This window comes from Ranitomeya imitator, chromosome 9, assembly GCF_032444005.1.
Source record: "Ranitomeya imitator isolate aRanImi1 chromosome 9, aRanImi1.pri, whole genome shotgun sequence".
NCBI classification, from domain to species: domain Eukaryota; kingdom Metazoa; phylum Chordata; class Amphibia; order Anura; family Dendrobatidae; genus Ranitomeya; species Ranitomeya imitator.
In genome coordinates this window covers 56,678,485-56,692,415 of record NC_091290.1, presented here as the reverse complement: position 1 = coordinate 56,692,415, position 13,931 = coordinate 56,678,485, and the positions used below count along the sequence as shown (strand labels likewise).

Sequence of the window (13,931 nt, the reverse complement as noted above, 5' to 3'; positions counted from 1 at the left end):
AATTCACAACACTTTCTATAGCCAGCTAAGAGTCTTTTAATTCTTGTTTGAGGGATTTTCATCACTTGTTCCTTGGAAAATTCTTCCATTCCTGTGAGATTCCTGGGTTGTCTTGCAGGCACTGCTGTTTTGAGGTCTAGCCACAAATTTTCAGTGACGTTCAGATTAGGGGACTGTGAGGGCCATTGTGAAATCTTCAGCTTGCAACTTTTGAGGTTGTCTATTGTGGATTAACCTTTGTTTAGGATCATTATCCATTTGTAGAAGCCATTCTCCTTTCACCTTCAGCTTTTTTACAGATGGTGTTATGTTTGCATCAAGAATTTGTTGAAATTTCATTAAATCCATTATTTCCTCTAGCTGTGAAATGTTCCTGGTGCTATTGGCTGCAACACAACCCCAAAGCATCATTGAACCACCCCCATGCCTAATAGTTGGCAAGATGTTCTTTTCCTAAAATTCTGTGCCCTTTTTACTCCACACATACCTTTGATCATTATGGCTAAAGAATTCTATTTTAACCTCAACGGTCAACAGGACTTGTTTCCAAAATACATCGGGCTTGTTTTGCATATTTCTGATGCTGAATTTTATGGTGAGGAAGAAGGAGAGGTTTTCTTCCGACAACTCTTCCATAAAGGACTGATTTGTGCAGGCTAACTAAGGTCTGAAACCTTGGAAACATAGAATCATAGAATAGTAAAGCTGGAAGAGATCTTGTGGGTCATCGTGTCCAACCCCCTGCTCAATGCAGCATTCACTAAACCATCTCAGACAGATGTCTGTCCAGCCTCTGTTTGAAGTCTTCCGTTGCAGGAGAACTCACCACCTCTCGTGGCCACCTGTTCCACTCACTATTAAAAGTGTTTTCTAATAATATCTAATCTGTATCTTCTCCCTTTCAGTTTCATTCCATTGCTTCTCGTGTTTCCATGTGCAAATGAGAATAATGATGATCCTCTACATTGTGACAGCCCTTCAGATACTTGTAGACAGCTATTGAGTCACTTCTTAGCCGTTTTTGCAAGTTAAACATTCTCAGATCCTCTCACTATTCCTCATAGGACATTGTTTGCAGACTGCTCACCATTCTGGTCGCTCTTCTCTGAACTTTCCCCAGTTTTTCAATGTCTTTTTTTTTAAATGGACTCAGTATTTCAGATGAGGTCTGACCAAGGAGGAATATAGGGGGACAATTACTTCACGTGATCTAGACTCTATGCTTCTGTTTTCCAACCCAGAAATGTGTTTGCCTTTTTTGCTGCGGCATCACACTGTTGACTCATGTGCAGTCTTTGATCTATTAGTATACCCATGTCTTTTTCACATGTGCTGTTGCTTAGTTCTACTCCTCTCATTCTGAATATGCTTTTTTCATTTTTTTCTGCCTAGATGTAGTACTTTGCATTTCTCCCTGCTAAAATTCTGTTAGTTGCTGCCCACTGCTCCAGTTTGTTTAGATCTTAATGAATCCTCTCTATCTTCTCTACTATTAGCTATCCCTCTTAGCTTTGTGTCATCAACAAATTTAATCAGTTTTCCCTCAATTCCTTCATTTTTATCATTGATAAAGATGTTCAACAACACCTGGCCAGGACAGAGCCCTGTGGTACCCCATTTGAGACCTTCTTCCAACCGGATGTTCAGCCATTTATGACTACTACTTGGGCCAGATCACTGAGCCAGTTATGAATCCATTAGGCTATGTGCACACGTTGCAGATTTGACTGTGGAATTTTCTGTCCAGATTCTGCATTCCTTGGCAGAAAACGCAGGTCAGAATCTGCGCCTTCTAGCAGTTGCCTTGTCCATTCCATAATCGGTCAGTTTTTCAATAAGGATGGCATGTGATACTTTGTCAAATGCTTTGACCTTGGTCAAAGTCATCTGAGCACCCAAATCTCAAAGGATGGCCAAATTTTAGCATTTGCCCATTTTCCTTTATCTAATTTTTAAAATGTAAGAAACAACTCTAGATTTTTTTTTGCCTAAACTACAAAGGAAATGTGTCATATTTAACTTTAGATCTTTTAGAGATCATTTCATCTTCCTTAACTGTTCACAATAACAGTAATTTTGACCAGGGGTGCCCAAACTTTTACATGATACTCTATCTATCTACGATTGTTTTATTAGTTTTGCACACATAGAGGCTATTGTATGTAAAAGATGCTAAACACACATTGCATAAGGATTTTAATTGCCAGTATAAAATCGCATGGTCGCCTTGCACTCGGATTACACGCGGATTTCGATAAGGAGAGCACTCGGCCAACTCTCCTGGATGAGGCGATTTTGCCTGTGCTCGGGTGACTCCGGCCTACAGCTGCGGATCTGGGGGCTGGATTTTACACTGGGGTCTTCTGGACTTGAACCTCGTCACCTTACTTTGCACTGGAGCCGCTGATTTCTGGCAAGAATGGTTAGGAGATGGAGGCAGTGGTGTAACTTGAAACTCATGGGCCCCAATGCGAAAGCTCCAACGCGGCCCCCAAATATTGTAAATCTTTAATAGCCATAGTCTTTCTCTATAGGCCAAAGGGACGTTGAGGGCCCCCTAGGCTCCAGGGCCCGGTGCGACTGCAGCCCCCGGATGGAGGGTATAGCACAAGGAGATACATTGTATAATTTACTAATGCGATTGATTTTGTTGCAGCTCCTACAGTTACCAGATTGTGTGATCTGGTTAGTAACAGTTTGCCTGCAGAAGATCATTTGTATCCAAAAATGTCCGTCTAGCTGGGAACCCTGAGCCGCGGGTACAAGCTACACAGCGCACTGTGCTCCCAGGAGACCGACCACCTAGGACACACTGCAGAAGAGGCTGGTAACCTAGGCAACACGCACTAAAGCTGACCGCGGAGGTAACCGCAATGTGCGCCCCCTCCCCCGCACACAGCGCTATAGGAGCGGACCGGCCCCGGTATCCAGGATGTGACGTCACAGCGTCCCTGGAGCAACAAGATGGCGTCCAAAGGTGAGCGGCGACAGCTGCGGATTATGTAGCGGCTTATGGCAGCGGCCAGAGCTTGTCCTCCGGGCACCGCCGTGACTGAGGGGCGCTGGGACCCTCGGCCAGCTGTGCGCCGCCTCTACACGTAACGTGTGCTGTCCAGCTGCCGCAACTACAACTCCCAGCGTGGGCATGGAGAGCCTGCACCGCTGCAGACGGTCCGTGTCTGGGCACTGTGCACACTGCTGATATCACTGTTGTCTCTTCACCAGGGAGAAGACGTGGAGTCGTATCCTTTACTGCTCTCACTGCGGGCCTGGTGTGGAACTACAGGTCACAGCATGTCACCAGCTAGTGCTCCTGACCCAAATAGCAGTGCACATGTAGGATGCAGGCAGGGGAGGGTTAGCAACAAGCGCTGTCCTGTATCCTGTGCTGCCGGCGGTCGGTCGCCCCCCTCAGTCCTGTGCTGCCGGCTGTCGGTTGCCCCCCTCCGTCCTGTGCTGCCGGCTGTCGGTCACCCCCCCCCCCCCCCCTCCGTCCTGTGCTGCTGGCGGTCGGTCGCCCCCCTCCGTCCTGTGCTGCCGGCTGTCGGTCGCCCCCCAACGTCCTGTGCTGCTGGCGGTCGGTTGCCTCCGTCCTGTGCTGCCGGCTGTCGGTCACCCCCCCTCCGTCCTGTGCTGCTGGCTGTCGGTCACCCCCCCCTCCGTCCTGTGCTGCCGGTCACCCCCCCCCTCCGTCCTGTGCTGCCGGTCACCCCCCCCTCCGTCCTGTGCTGTCGGTCGCCCCCCCCCCCCCTCTGTCCTGTGCTGCCGGCTGTCGGTCGCCCCCCCCCCGCCCCTCCGTCCTGTGCTGCCGGCTGTCGGTCACCCCCCTCTGTCCTGTGCTGCCGGCTGTCGGTCGCCCCCCTCTGTCCTGTGCTTCCGGCTGTCGGTCGCCCCCCTCCGTCCTGTGCTGCCGGCTGTCGGTCGCCCCCCTCCGTCCTGTGCTGCCGGTCGCCCCCCCCCCCCCCCCTCTGTCCTGTGCTGCCGGCTGTCGGTCGCCCCCCCCCCACCCTCCGTCCTGTGCTGCCGGCTGTCGGTCGCCCCCCTCCGTCCTGTGCTGCCGGCTGTCGGTCGCCCCCCTCCGTCCTGTGCTGCCGGCTGTCGGTCACCCCCCCCCCCCTCCGTCCTGTGCTGCCGGCGGTCGGTCGCCCCCCTCCGTCCTGTGCTGCCGGCTGTCGGTCGCCCCCCAACGTCCTGTGCTGCTGGCGGTCGGTTGCCTCCGTCCTGTGCTGCCGGCTGTCGGTCACCCCCCCCTCCGTCCTGTGCTGCTGGCTGTCGGTCACCCCCCCCTCCGTCCTGTGCTGCCGGTCACCCCCCCTCCGTCCTGTGCTGTCGGTCGCCCCCCCCCCCTCTGTCCTGTGCTGCCGGCTGTCGGTCGCCCCCCCCCCGCCCCTCCGTCCTGTGCTGCCGGCTGTCGGTCACCCCCCTCTGTCCTGTGCTGCCGGCTGTCGGTCGCCCCCCTCTGTCCTGTGCTTCCGGCTGTCGGTCGCCCCCCTCCGTCCTGTGCTGCCGGCTGTCGGTCGCCCCCCTCCGTCCTGTGCTGCCGGTCGCCCCCCCCCCCCCCCCCTGTCCTGTGCTGCCGGCTGTCGGTCGCCCCCCCCCCCCACCCTCCGTCCTGTGCTGCCGGCTGTCGGTTGCCCCCCTCCGTCCTGTGCTGCCGGCTGTCGGTCGCCCCCCTCCGTCCTGTGCTGCCGGCTGTCGGTCGACCCCCTCCGTCCTGTGCTGCCGGCTGTCGGTCGCCCCCCTCCGTCCTGTGCTGCCGGCTGTCGGTCGCCCCCCTCCGTCCTGTGCTTCCGGCTGTCGGTCGCCCCCCTCCGTCCTGTGCTGTCGGTCGCCCCCCCCCCCTCCGTCCTGTGCTGCCGGCTGTCGGTCGCCCCCCTCCGTCCTGTGCTGCCGGCTGTCGGTCGCCCCCCTCCGTCCTGTGCTGCCGGCTGTCGGTCGCCCCCCTCCGTCCTGTGCTGCCGGCTGTCGGTCGCCCCCCTCCGTCCTGTGCTGCCGGCTGTCGGTCGCCCCCCTCCGTCCTGTGCTGCCGGCTGTCGGTCGCCCCCCTCCGTCCTGTGCTGCCGGCTGTCGGTCGCCCCCCTCCGTCCTGTGCTGCCGGCTGTCGGTCGCCCCCCTCCGTCCTGTGCTGCCGGCTGTCGGTCGCCCCCCTCCGTCCTGTGCTGCCGGCTGTCGGTTGCCCCCCTCCGTCCTGTGCTGCCGGCTGTCGGTCGCCCCCCTCCGTCCTGTGCTGCCGGCTGTCGGTTGCCCCCCTCCGTCCTGTGCTGCCGGCTGTCGGTCGCCCCCCTCCGTCCTGTGCTGCCGGCTGTCGGTCGCCCCCCTCCGTCCTGTGCTTCCGGCTGTCGGTCGCCCCCCTCCGTCCTGTGCTGTCGGTCGCCCCCCCCCTCCGTCCTGTGCTGCCGGCTGTCGGTCGCCCCCCTCCGTCCTGTGCTGCCGGCTGTCGGTCGCCCCCCTCCGTCCTGTGCTGCCGGCTGTCGGTCGCCCCCCTCCGTCCTGTGCTGCCGGTCGCCCCCCCCCCCCCTCTGTCCTGTGCTGCCGGCTGTCGGTCGCCCCCCCCACCCTCCGTCCTGTGCTGCCGGCTGTCGGTTGCCCCCCTCCGTCCTGTGCTGCCGGCTGTCGGTCGCCCCCCTCCGTCTTGTGCTGCCGGCTGTCGGTCGCCCCCCTCCGTCCTGTGCTTCCGGCTGTCGGTCGCCCCCCTCCGTCCTGTGCTGCCGGCTGTCGGTCGCCCCCCCCCCTCCGTCCTGTGCTGCCGGCTGTCGGTCGCCCCCCTCCGTCCTGTGCTGCCGGCTGTCGGTCGCCCCCCTCCGTCCTGTGCTGCCGGCTGTCGGTCGCCCCCCTCCGTCCTGTGCTGCTGGCGTTGACCCATGAAGCTGGGGCACAATTCCACCCTCAGATCCTGTGTAAGGTGCGGCCCCTCTCATACACGACGTGATAAGCACTCGGTGGTGTCTTCCCTGTACATTCGGCGGCAGCTTTCAGGGTGGGTGCTGGTAATATATATGATTGCGGATTGCTGCAGGACTCTGGAGGTTTCCTTGACCGCCCAGCTGTCCTCCACCCCACTGGAGGTCCTCTTCTTCCTCAATGGCTGGTACTGCGCCTCCTACTTCCTCATCGAGGCTCTGATATTCCTCTATAAAGGTGAGTGCGGGATGGCTGCTGTCTGTTACTGAGCGTACGGTAAGTGAGCGGCTGGGGCCTGTGGTTACACGAATTGTAGAAGCCGCAGCGTAATAGGTGATACACAATTTATGGACAAAAGTATCGGACCCCCCACATTCCACCTACAGGAGCCTTTCTGAGCCCCATCCTACAGCCACAGATATCAGTGGGCCCAGGGCTCGGCGCGGACAGCTAATGTCTTCATGGACACTGGGCAGAGTCATGAGGAACAGAAAATGGTCTTTGCCAAACTGTTCTCATAATTCTCCAAAATGTCTTGTATGCTGAAGCAATGAGATTTCCTTTCACTGGAACTAAGAGGCCGACCCCAGAAGACCGAGCCCATGGTAGTAGCCCTCCTCCATCGACCTGTACAGCGGACACACTGCAGTCAGGCAGGTAACGTTCTCCTGGCAGTCACCAACCCAGACCCGTCCGTCAGATGCCATATATAGGTCCAGTGGTGGTGGCTTCATACCACTTCTTGACATTGTGCTTGGTGATGTAAGGCTGCCTGCGGATCCTCAGCCACAGAGATGGTGGCACACAATCTTTGTACTGATGTTAATAGAGGACGAGGTTTGGACCCTGCAGCTCTGGAGTCAGCAGAGCGTCAGTGACCTTTCTGCCCTTTGCTCCTCAGCACTCGGCCCCCCGCTCTATAACGTTACGTGGTCTTCGCCTTGTGACTGAGTTGCTGCGGTTCCTTCCACTTCCTATTAATATCACAGGTGATGGGGAATATTTAGGGAGGTAGAAATGTCCTGGATGGACTTGTTACCCTGGTGGCTTCTATTACAGGACCGCGCTGGTATCGGTGAGCTCTACACTACCAGCCATTCTGTCACGTGGTAGGAAAGGCAGATGGCATGGCGGGGGGCCGGAGCTTGTACATTGGGGACAACGGGACTGAGCTAAGTCCCTAAATTCACGATGAAGAGTGCGTCCCAATACCTGGCCACAGAGTGTACGTCTGTGCAAGTGACAGCGTTACATTGTGCCAACAAACATGGGGCAAATACCGTAAAGGCCTAGGCGGCAAAGCCCTATACCTGGAGCGTGCCAGCTCCTGACAGCCATGATTGTACGGCACCCTGCATGGGGCGACAGGGGCAGCACAGAAGCTTTAAAGGGAACCTGATATGGGGTAAGACCACCACCATTCAGACCTGATGTAGAACATTCTATAATGCTGTATATCTGCCCCCGACCTGGAAGACAAGAAAAAAGCTTTTATCACGCTCACCTGTGGGGAGGTCCGGTCCGATGGTGTCGCAGGTCTTGGTCCAGTGCCTCCCTTCTTCTTGCGATGCCGTCCTCCTTCTTTCTTCATGGGGATGACGCAGGGACGTGTTAACCACATTGAGGACGGTGATCATAAGAAGATGGGGGGCGCCGGACCAAGACCTGCGACACCACCGGACCGCCCACAGGTGAGTAGAATATGAGGTCTTTTTCTTGTCTTCCAGGTCGGGTCGGGGGCTAATATACAGCATTATAGAGTGCTGTATATCGGGGCTGAATGGTGGTGGTCTTATCATATCGGCTAAACCTGGTTCACTGTAATATCAGTAATCAGATACAAGTCCATGAAAGAGATTTGTCCCATGTCCAGGACTAACTCCGCAGTATTGATCTCCTCTTAGGCGCCATGTTTTCTGACGCATTTTCTTGTTGCCTCCAGGCTTGATCTTGCCATACCCTACATCCAACCTGGTGCTGGAGGTGGCGATGCTTGTCCTTTACCTTGGTATTGAGGTCACACGCCTGTATCTCGGTGAGCAGTGAACACATATTGGGGGTCACACAGCCACGATATTATCACGGTACCTATGACTTCAGTGTGATATTAGCCGACCTCGCTACTATTCTGTTATCTGTAGAGAAGGAGGCGACAAGGAGCTGATATTCTGCAGATCTGAAGATGGAGCCCTTCCAATAATCTCTGAGCTACGTGCCGAATATTAACCTTAGCTCCCAACCCATCATCACCTTTGCGCCTGCTTTTTTTTTTTTTATATATAGTTTTGCACCTTTCTTTTTTTTTTTTTGCGCCCAATACATTCTTCTATTTGCCTATTTTGTAGTCATGGCCGAAAGTGTTAGCACCCTTGAAATCGTTCCAGAAAATGAAGTATTTCTCCCAGAAAATTATTGCAATTACACATGTTTTGTTATACACACGTTTATTTCCTTTTTGTGTATTGGAACAACGCAAAAAAAAAAGAACCAGATGTAAAAGTTCATTTTTAAATTTTTTCAATTTTCCCCCATAGACCATATGGTGACTTTCTAACCAACTAGTGACGCAAAAGAACAATCCTTCATACGGATGTATAAGTATAGACCAGAAAATAAAAGTTATGGCTCTTTGGAAAGGGGAAGGAAAAATGAACATGCGAAAAAATGAAATTGGCTGCGTCCTTAAAGGGGTTGTCCAGCCCAAATTGATAAGTCTGCAATCACTCTGTGTGACTGCAGATTTATGAATCTCCCCAGCGCATGCCCTGTGCGTTGTGGGGATTCGTCAATTTCTGACCTGGGACTGTAGTATACGTTATACATACCCCAGCCAGTGGGCACAGTCCCATTTCCATATACTCCCTCAATACAAGCGTATTGACTGTGGACACGGGTTAGGATTAGTGATGAGTGAGCGTGCTCGGATAAGGTGTTATCTCAGCATGCTCATGTGCTAACCAAGTGTCTTCAGCATGCTCGAACGATATGTTCCAGTTCTCGCGGCTGCACTTTATCCGAGCACATTCGCTCATCACTAGTTACATTGAATGGGGGTCCCCATATATCAGTGTGGTTCCCAGAGGACAGAAGCCTAGCTGTGCTGAGGGTAGGTGAGGCACATGAAACCATTAATAGTAGTGCTATTGACTCTGGCAGAAGAGAGATTTATCTGTGCCCTAGATCTATAAAATCGTGAGGCGCGATCATGACCGCAGCAGTGAGGATTCAGCTGCCATTATTAATTCATTAAAGCTCCACTAACATCAGAAACTCCATCTGATCCTACAATCGGCCGTGTAAAGGTGACTCTTCTCAGTGGGGGGCAGCATTAATTTATCATCAGTCATCCGCAAAGGCCCCTATAAAACAGACAGATAAGAAATGAGGACTACAGACCCATCACCTGGCATGCTGGATGGTACCAAGCTTTTTGGCTGAATTGGGATCTTACATTTTTACATTACAATATAGAACAAGCAGTAAAAATGAGATATTCTAGTTGCATAGTCATCGCATGGAGCTGAATGGGGATTTTTAACAAGTTGATAACTGGGGTATGTGGGGATATAATGTAGGGGGGGGGGCATTTTCATGATTTATTTCACTATACTGCTTCCCTATTTCATTATATCTTTGTGCTTCTGTCCCTTTATGCCATTTGTGATATCCGCTGACCCCCTTTTCTTTTCCCCATTGTTAGGCTGTCGGGGGAACCAGTGTGAGCGGAAGCTCCCTCTAGTGGTCAGTGTGGGTCTAACCATTCCAAGCGGTCTGCTTGCGTTATACTTCCTATTCCTTCAGACGTATGCGTTGAGGCTGGAGACCGTGCTGAGCTGTATCCTGCTGCTCTTCTATGGACTAGAGGCAATTCTGTGTTGTGTTGCTCTCATTACATTCTGCAGGTAATACTTTTCCTTTCTGATTTTTCCCATGTGATTGTTGCCGTTAATACACCTGTACATTTGTCCTGCTTATGGACATGGGTAATGTTCACTAACCTACATACATACAAATTTGTATCAAAATAGTGCAAGTTGCTTAAAAAAAAAAAAAAAAACCATAGTCCCCCTCCCTGATCTCCAGTAGGTCTCCGTCCCACATTGCCTGGTCCCTGCTCCTCTCTGATTTCTGCTGTGGCTCTCAGCATATCCAAAATGACCAGAAACACTCAACAAATCAATGGCCACGGCAATGTCCTGTTGCAGCCAGTGATTGGCTGAGCAGGCCGTTACAGTGTGTCAGTTATGGGACCAAGAAAGAGAGAGGACTAAATGGGAAATATGAGTATTTCCCTAAAAATGAATTTGCTTTTCGTATTCTGTATATTCTGATGGACAAGGTAAAAATCAATGATTTCTTCTTAGGCTACGTGCCCATGATCAGTGTTTTCTGGCCAAGCACAGGGGATGGGATTGATAGGATTCTCATGCCCCCTGTGCTTCCTTTTTAGGCTGCGTAAAATCAGCTGCGGTGCGGGTTTCCAAAGGGCAACATATCAATTCCTCTTGCGGGAACACTCAGTCTTCTGTGCAGAATATTCCCATAGACTTGCATTTGATGCTGTAAATACACAGTTTAAAAAAAAAAAAAAAAAAAAAAAAACAGCACGTGCGTTGTAAGTGTCATTACGAAGGTGTTTCTAACCTGGCTTTAATTAAAAAAAAAATAAAATGATTTATGTGGGGTCACATTTATTTTTGATAACCAGCCAGGGTAAAGCAGACAGCTGCAGGCTTATATTATCAGGCTGGGAAGGTCCCTGGTTATTGGGCCCTTCTCAGCCTAAAAATTCCAGCCCTCAGCTGCCCTAGAATTGACACGTCACATTAGATGTCCCAATTCTGGCCCTTTGCCCGGCTCTTCCCGATATCCATGGTGCGGTGGCAATTGAGGTAATAGTAGTTAGGGTTGATGGCAGCTGGTATTTGTCAAAAGTCACATCTGCCATCAACCCTAGGGTTAGTAATGGAGGGTCGTCTATCAGACTCCCCCACTACTAACCCAGTAAAGAAAAATAAACACAGAAATAAAGAACAACTAATTTGAATAAAGACTCCCCCACACTATCCCTAGTTCGCCAATTTATTGAAAAAAAAATCCTGTGCAGGTCTCCAGTGATCCAGAAAAAGATACCCGAAAAACAAAGACAAGAGACAGTCCATCGTTCACCAATTTATTACCCAAAATGTTCCCATGACGCTCAGCCATAGTCCACGTTTTCCAACGTCTCCGGGGACTGTGAATAGCAGTAAAGTGACCACTATTTACAAGTGCTGTTTTTTTGGGGAGGGGTTCAATAAATTGGTGACATTTCTGACACTGCGAGTAGTTCTGTCAGTAAGGTTACTGCGGTTCATCGGCTGTGAACTGCGATAACCTCGCTGAGGTCCGTGCTCGTCGCGGCAGCTGGATTCGCATTTTTTAATTATTTCCTTAAATAATTAAAAAAAAATGGTGTGGGGAGCCCTCTATTGTTGATAACCAGCCAAGATAAATCAGACAGCTGAGGGTTACAGCCCGCAGCTGTCTGTGTTACCTGTGCTTGTTATAAAAAATAAATGGGAATCCACATCTATTTATTTATTAATGCGCATTGTGCCAGCCAGTCAGACATGCCAATACTTGGCTGTGACGGAGCGGAAGAGCCTGCAACGGGAAAGCTTGTTGATTGAGCCTTGTGTATTCCCTATACAGTGTAATATAATGTATCTTTCCATTCTTGTTTCCTTCTCCAGGGAACCTAGTTACTGAGGGTCGGATCCCCCATTCCAGGATGACTCTTCCGGATTCCTGAATGTCCCATCTCTGTTTGCTGTGCAAATCTCCGGAGCCGTGAGCTTCGATCCAGGCTCCTATTCAGTGCAGTAAAGGGAAGAGTCCTGGTAGCATCGCTGAATAGCCGCCTTGGTTCATGTGTATTAGGGCAGGGGGGGTTGTGTGTTTATTCCGTTATGTGACTCCACAAAATAAAAAGACGTCTTTTTTTTAAGAGTGTTTATTGTGCGTGATACACAGGAGATAGCAGCTGCCATTCAGCAGTATGATCAATAGTAGCCCGGATTTTGCAAGTAATCGGCTTTTTCTACATGGATGAATCCACTTTGGAACATAGATTTTTTGATGAGTGCTGGGACTTACTCGTCATACCCTCCACATCTGCACTCCAATCTCCAGAATTCTTTCCAATATTTTAGGCTGCAGGTCTAGCATTGCGTGCATCACAATTTGTGCTGTCTACAACACTGTGTCAGAGTGTGTTAGCATCCGTCAGTGTGTCATGGCTTCTGCAGTCCATGAAAGTAATGACGCTAGTGTAAGCAGAGCTGTAGACTATGCAATGCAGAGAATGAGGCAGACCGTAGTCAAGGAGCTGGATTTACAGTGCGAACCAGTCACCATCCCGAGAAACTCGCAGCTCAGACTCCTTTTGGTCTTTCCTGATTGTTTTCTTCTATTTTTTTCCCTAAGTTTGTGCAATACTGAGCATCCTTAGGCTAGGTTCACGTTGCGTTAGTGCAATCCGTTTAGCGGATACGCTAACGGATTGCGCTAACGCAATGTCCAAAAAGGGATTGCGTTCGGCAATCCCGCTAGCGCAGATGCCCGATCTGCGCTAGCGAGGAACGGACCCTGAACGCTACAAGTAGCGTTCGAGGTCCGTCCGAAACTAACGGCACATCGTAGACGCATGCCAAAAATGGCATACGTTTGCGATGCGTTAGCACATTGCAGTCAATGGGTGCGCTAACGGATCCGTTACATAGCGTTAATTGCGCCATGTAACGGAGTCCGTTAGCGGACACCCACTAACGCAATGTGAACCTAGCCTTAGAAGAAAAGAGTCTTCTAGAATAAGTGGACATTAAAATGACACACAGATGTTTCTGCTTGAACTGCGGAGTTTTCTTAATTTTTAGTAATTCTGAGAATTGATGGAAGGAGGATTTATGGGATAAGTAAAAATGTTAGTTTCTCAGTAAGATGCTATGTACTTCCAGCATTGCCTGCCAGGAAATCATGTGCACAGTATGGCCCTGCTAATAAGCTCTGAACACTGACTTTTTCCAACTAGGGTGAATCCTTGGACATTGTGGCGCAGGAGCTTGATAAATATTGTGTTAAAGAAGACCTGTCGCTATATAAAAGGTGGTCAGTTTCTGCCCTTATTTTATTCTTGCTGCTCCTTTTTTTAATTATTTAATCCTCCATACGGTTTAAGAGATATAGGCTTTTTTATTTAGTGCTAATTTTTGTGTTCTTTTCCAAGGGGACATTCACAATATTTTCTGGGGGCATGTCCACAGGCTGCTCTGCATTGCTCTAGCAGTGTTCAGAATGCTGAGCTGTGTGTAACCCCGCCCACACACCACTGATTGGAGGCTTCCTGACAATGCACAGTGTACACAGGAAGCAGCCAATCAGTGATGGGGGAGGGGTTACACAGATCAGCCTGACTGGCCTGTTCCTGAGAACTAGTCCTGCAGTGATAATCTCCTGCTGATAAAACACTGATTGTATTAAAACTACAGCACAACGCCTAATAAGTGACATTGCTGGTATCTGGCATACATTATGCTGCTCTCAAATTAACTGGCAAAAACTTGCCGACAAATTCCCTTTTAAAATATATTTGTCAGCAGACTACTATTAAAACATGTTTGGCCCCATAACACTTTAACCTGTTTATAACATGTACAGTATAATTTAGAACATATACCGTATATAGGTAGGAATTATGTCATCATTTTTATCATGAGCTGTGAAACATTGATTCCTCGCCTCGTTATTTGACGTCTAAGGCTGAATTCACACTGCGGATCCGCAGCAGATTTTTCCCTGCAGAAACAACGCTGCAGTTCCGCGCAGTGATTTACAGTACAATGTAAATCAATAGCAAAAAAAAAAAAAAAAGCTGTGCTAATGGTGCGGAAAAATCCGCTGCGGAACAAAAGTAGCGTGCTGCTACTTTTGTGCGGAACTGCAGCGTTTCTGACCCCTTCCATAATAGAAATACGCAGGGGTAAAATCTG

General features: G+C 50.8%; 1 protein-coding gene across 1 annotated transcript; it reads left to right on the top strand.

Annotated features, from left to right (window-relative positions):
• Positions 1 to 2,921: 2,921 nt before the first annotated feature.
• Positions 2,922 to 11,890, top strand: TMEM216 (transmembrane protein 216). Its single transcript, XM_069738583.1, has 6 exons — positions 2,922 to 2,977; positions 3,226 to 3,242; positions 6,045 to 6,138; positions 7,844 to 7,936; positions 9,602 to 9,803; positions 11,637 to 11,890. The coding sequence occupies exons 1-6, from the start codon at positions 2,965 to 2,967 to the stop codon at positions 11,650 to 11,652; spliced, it is 435 nt and encodes a 144-aa protein (XP_069594684.1). The 5' UTR covers positions 2,922 to 2,964; the 3' UTR covers positions 11,653 to 11,890.
• The last annotated feature ends 2,041 nt before the right edge of the window (positions 11,891 to 13,931 follow it).

Coding starts and splice junctions, on each gene's coding strand:
- TMEM216 (XM_069738583.1), top strand. Junction 6,139..7,843: donor TCTGATATTCCTCTATAAAG/GTGAGTGCGGGA, acceptor TGTTGCCTCCAG/GCTTGATCTTGCCATACCCT. Junction 7,937..9,601: donor GGTCACACGCCTGTATCTCG/GTGAGCAGTGAA, acceptor CCCCATTGTTAG/GCTGTCGGGGGAACCAGTGT.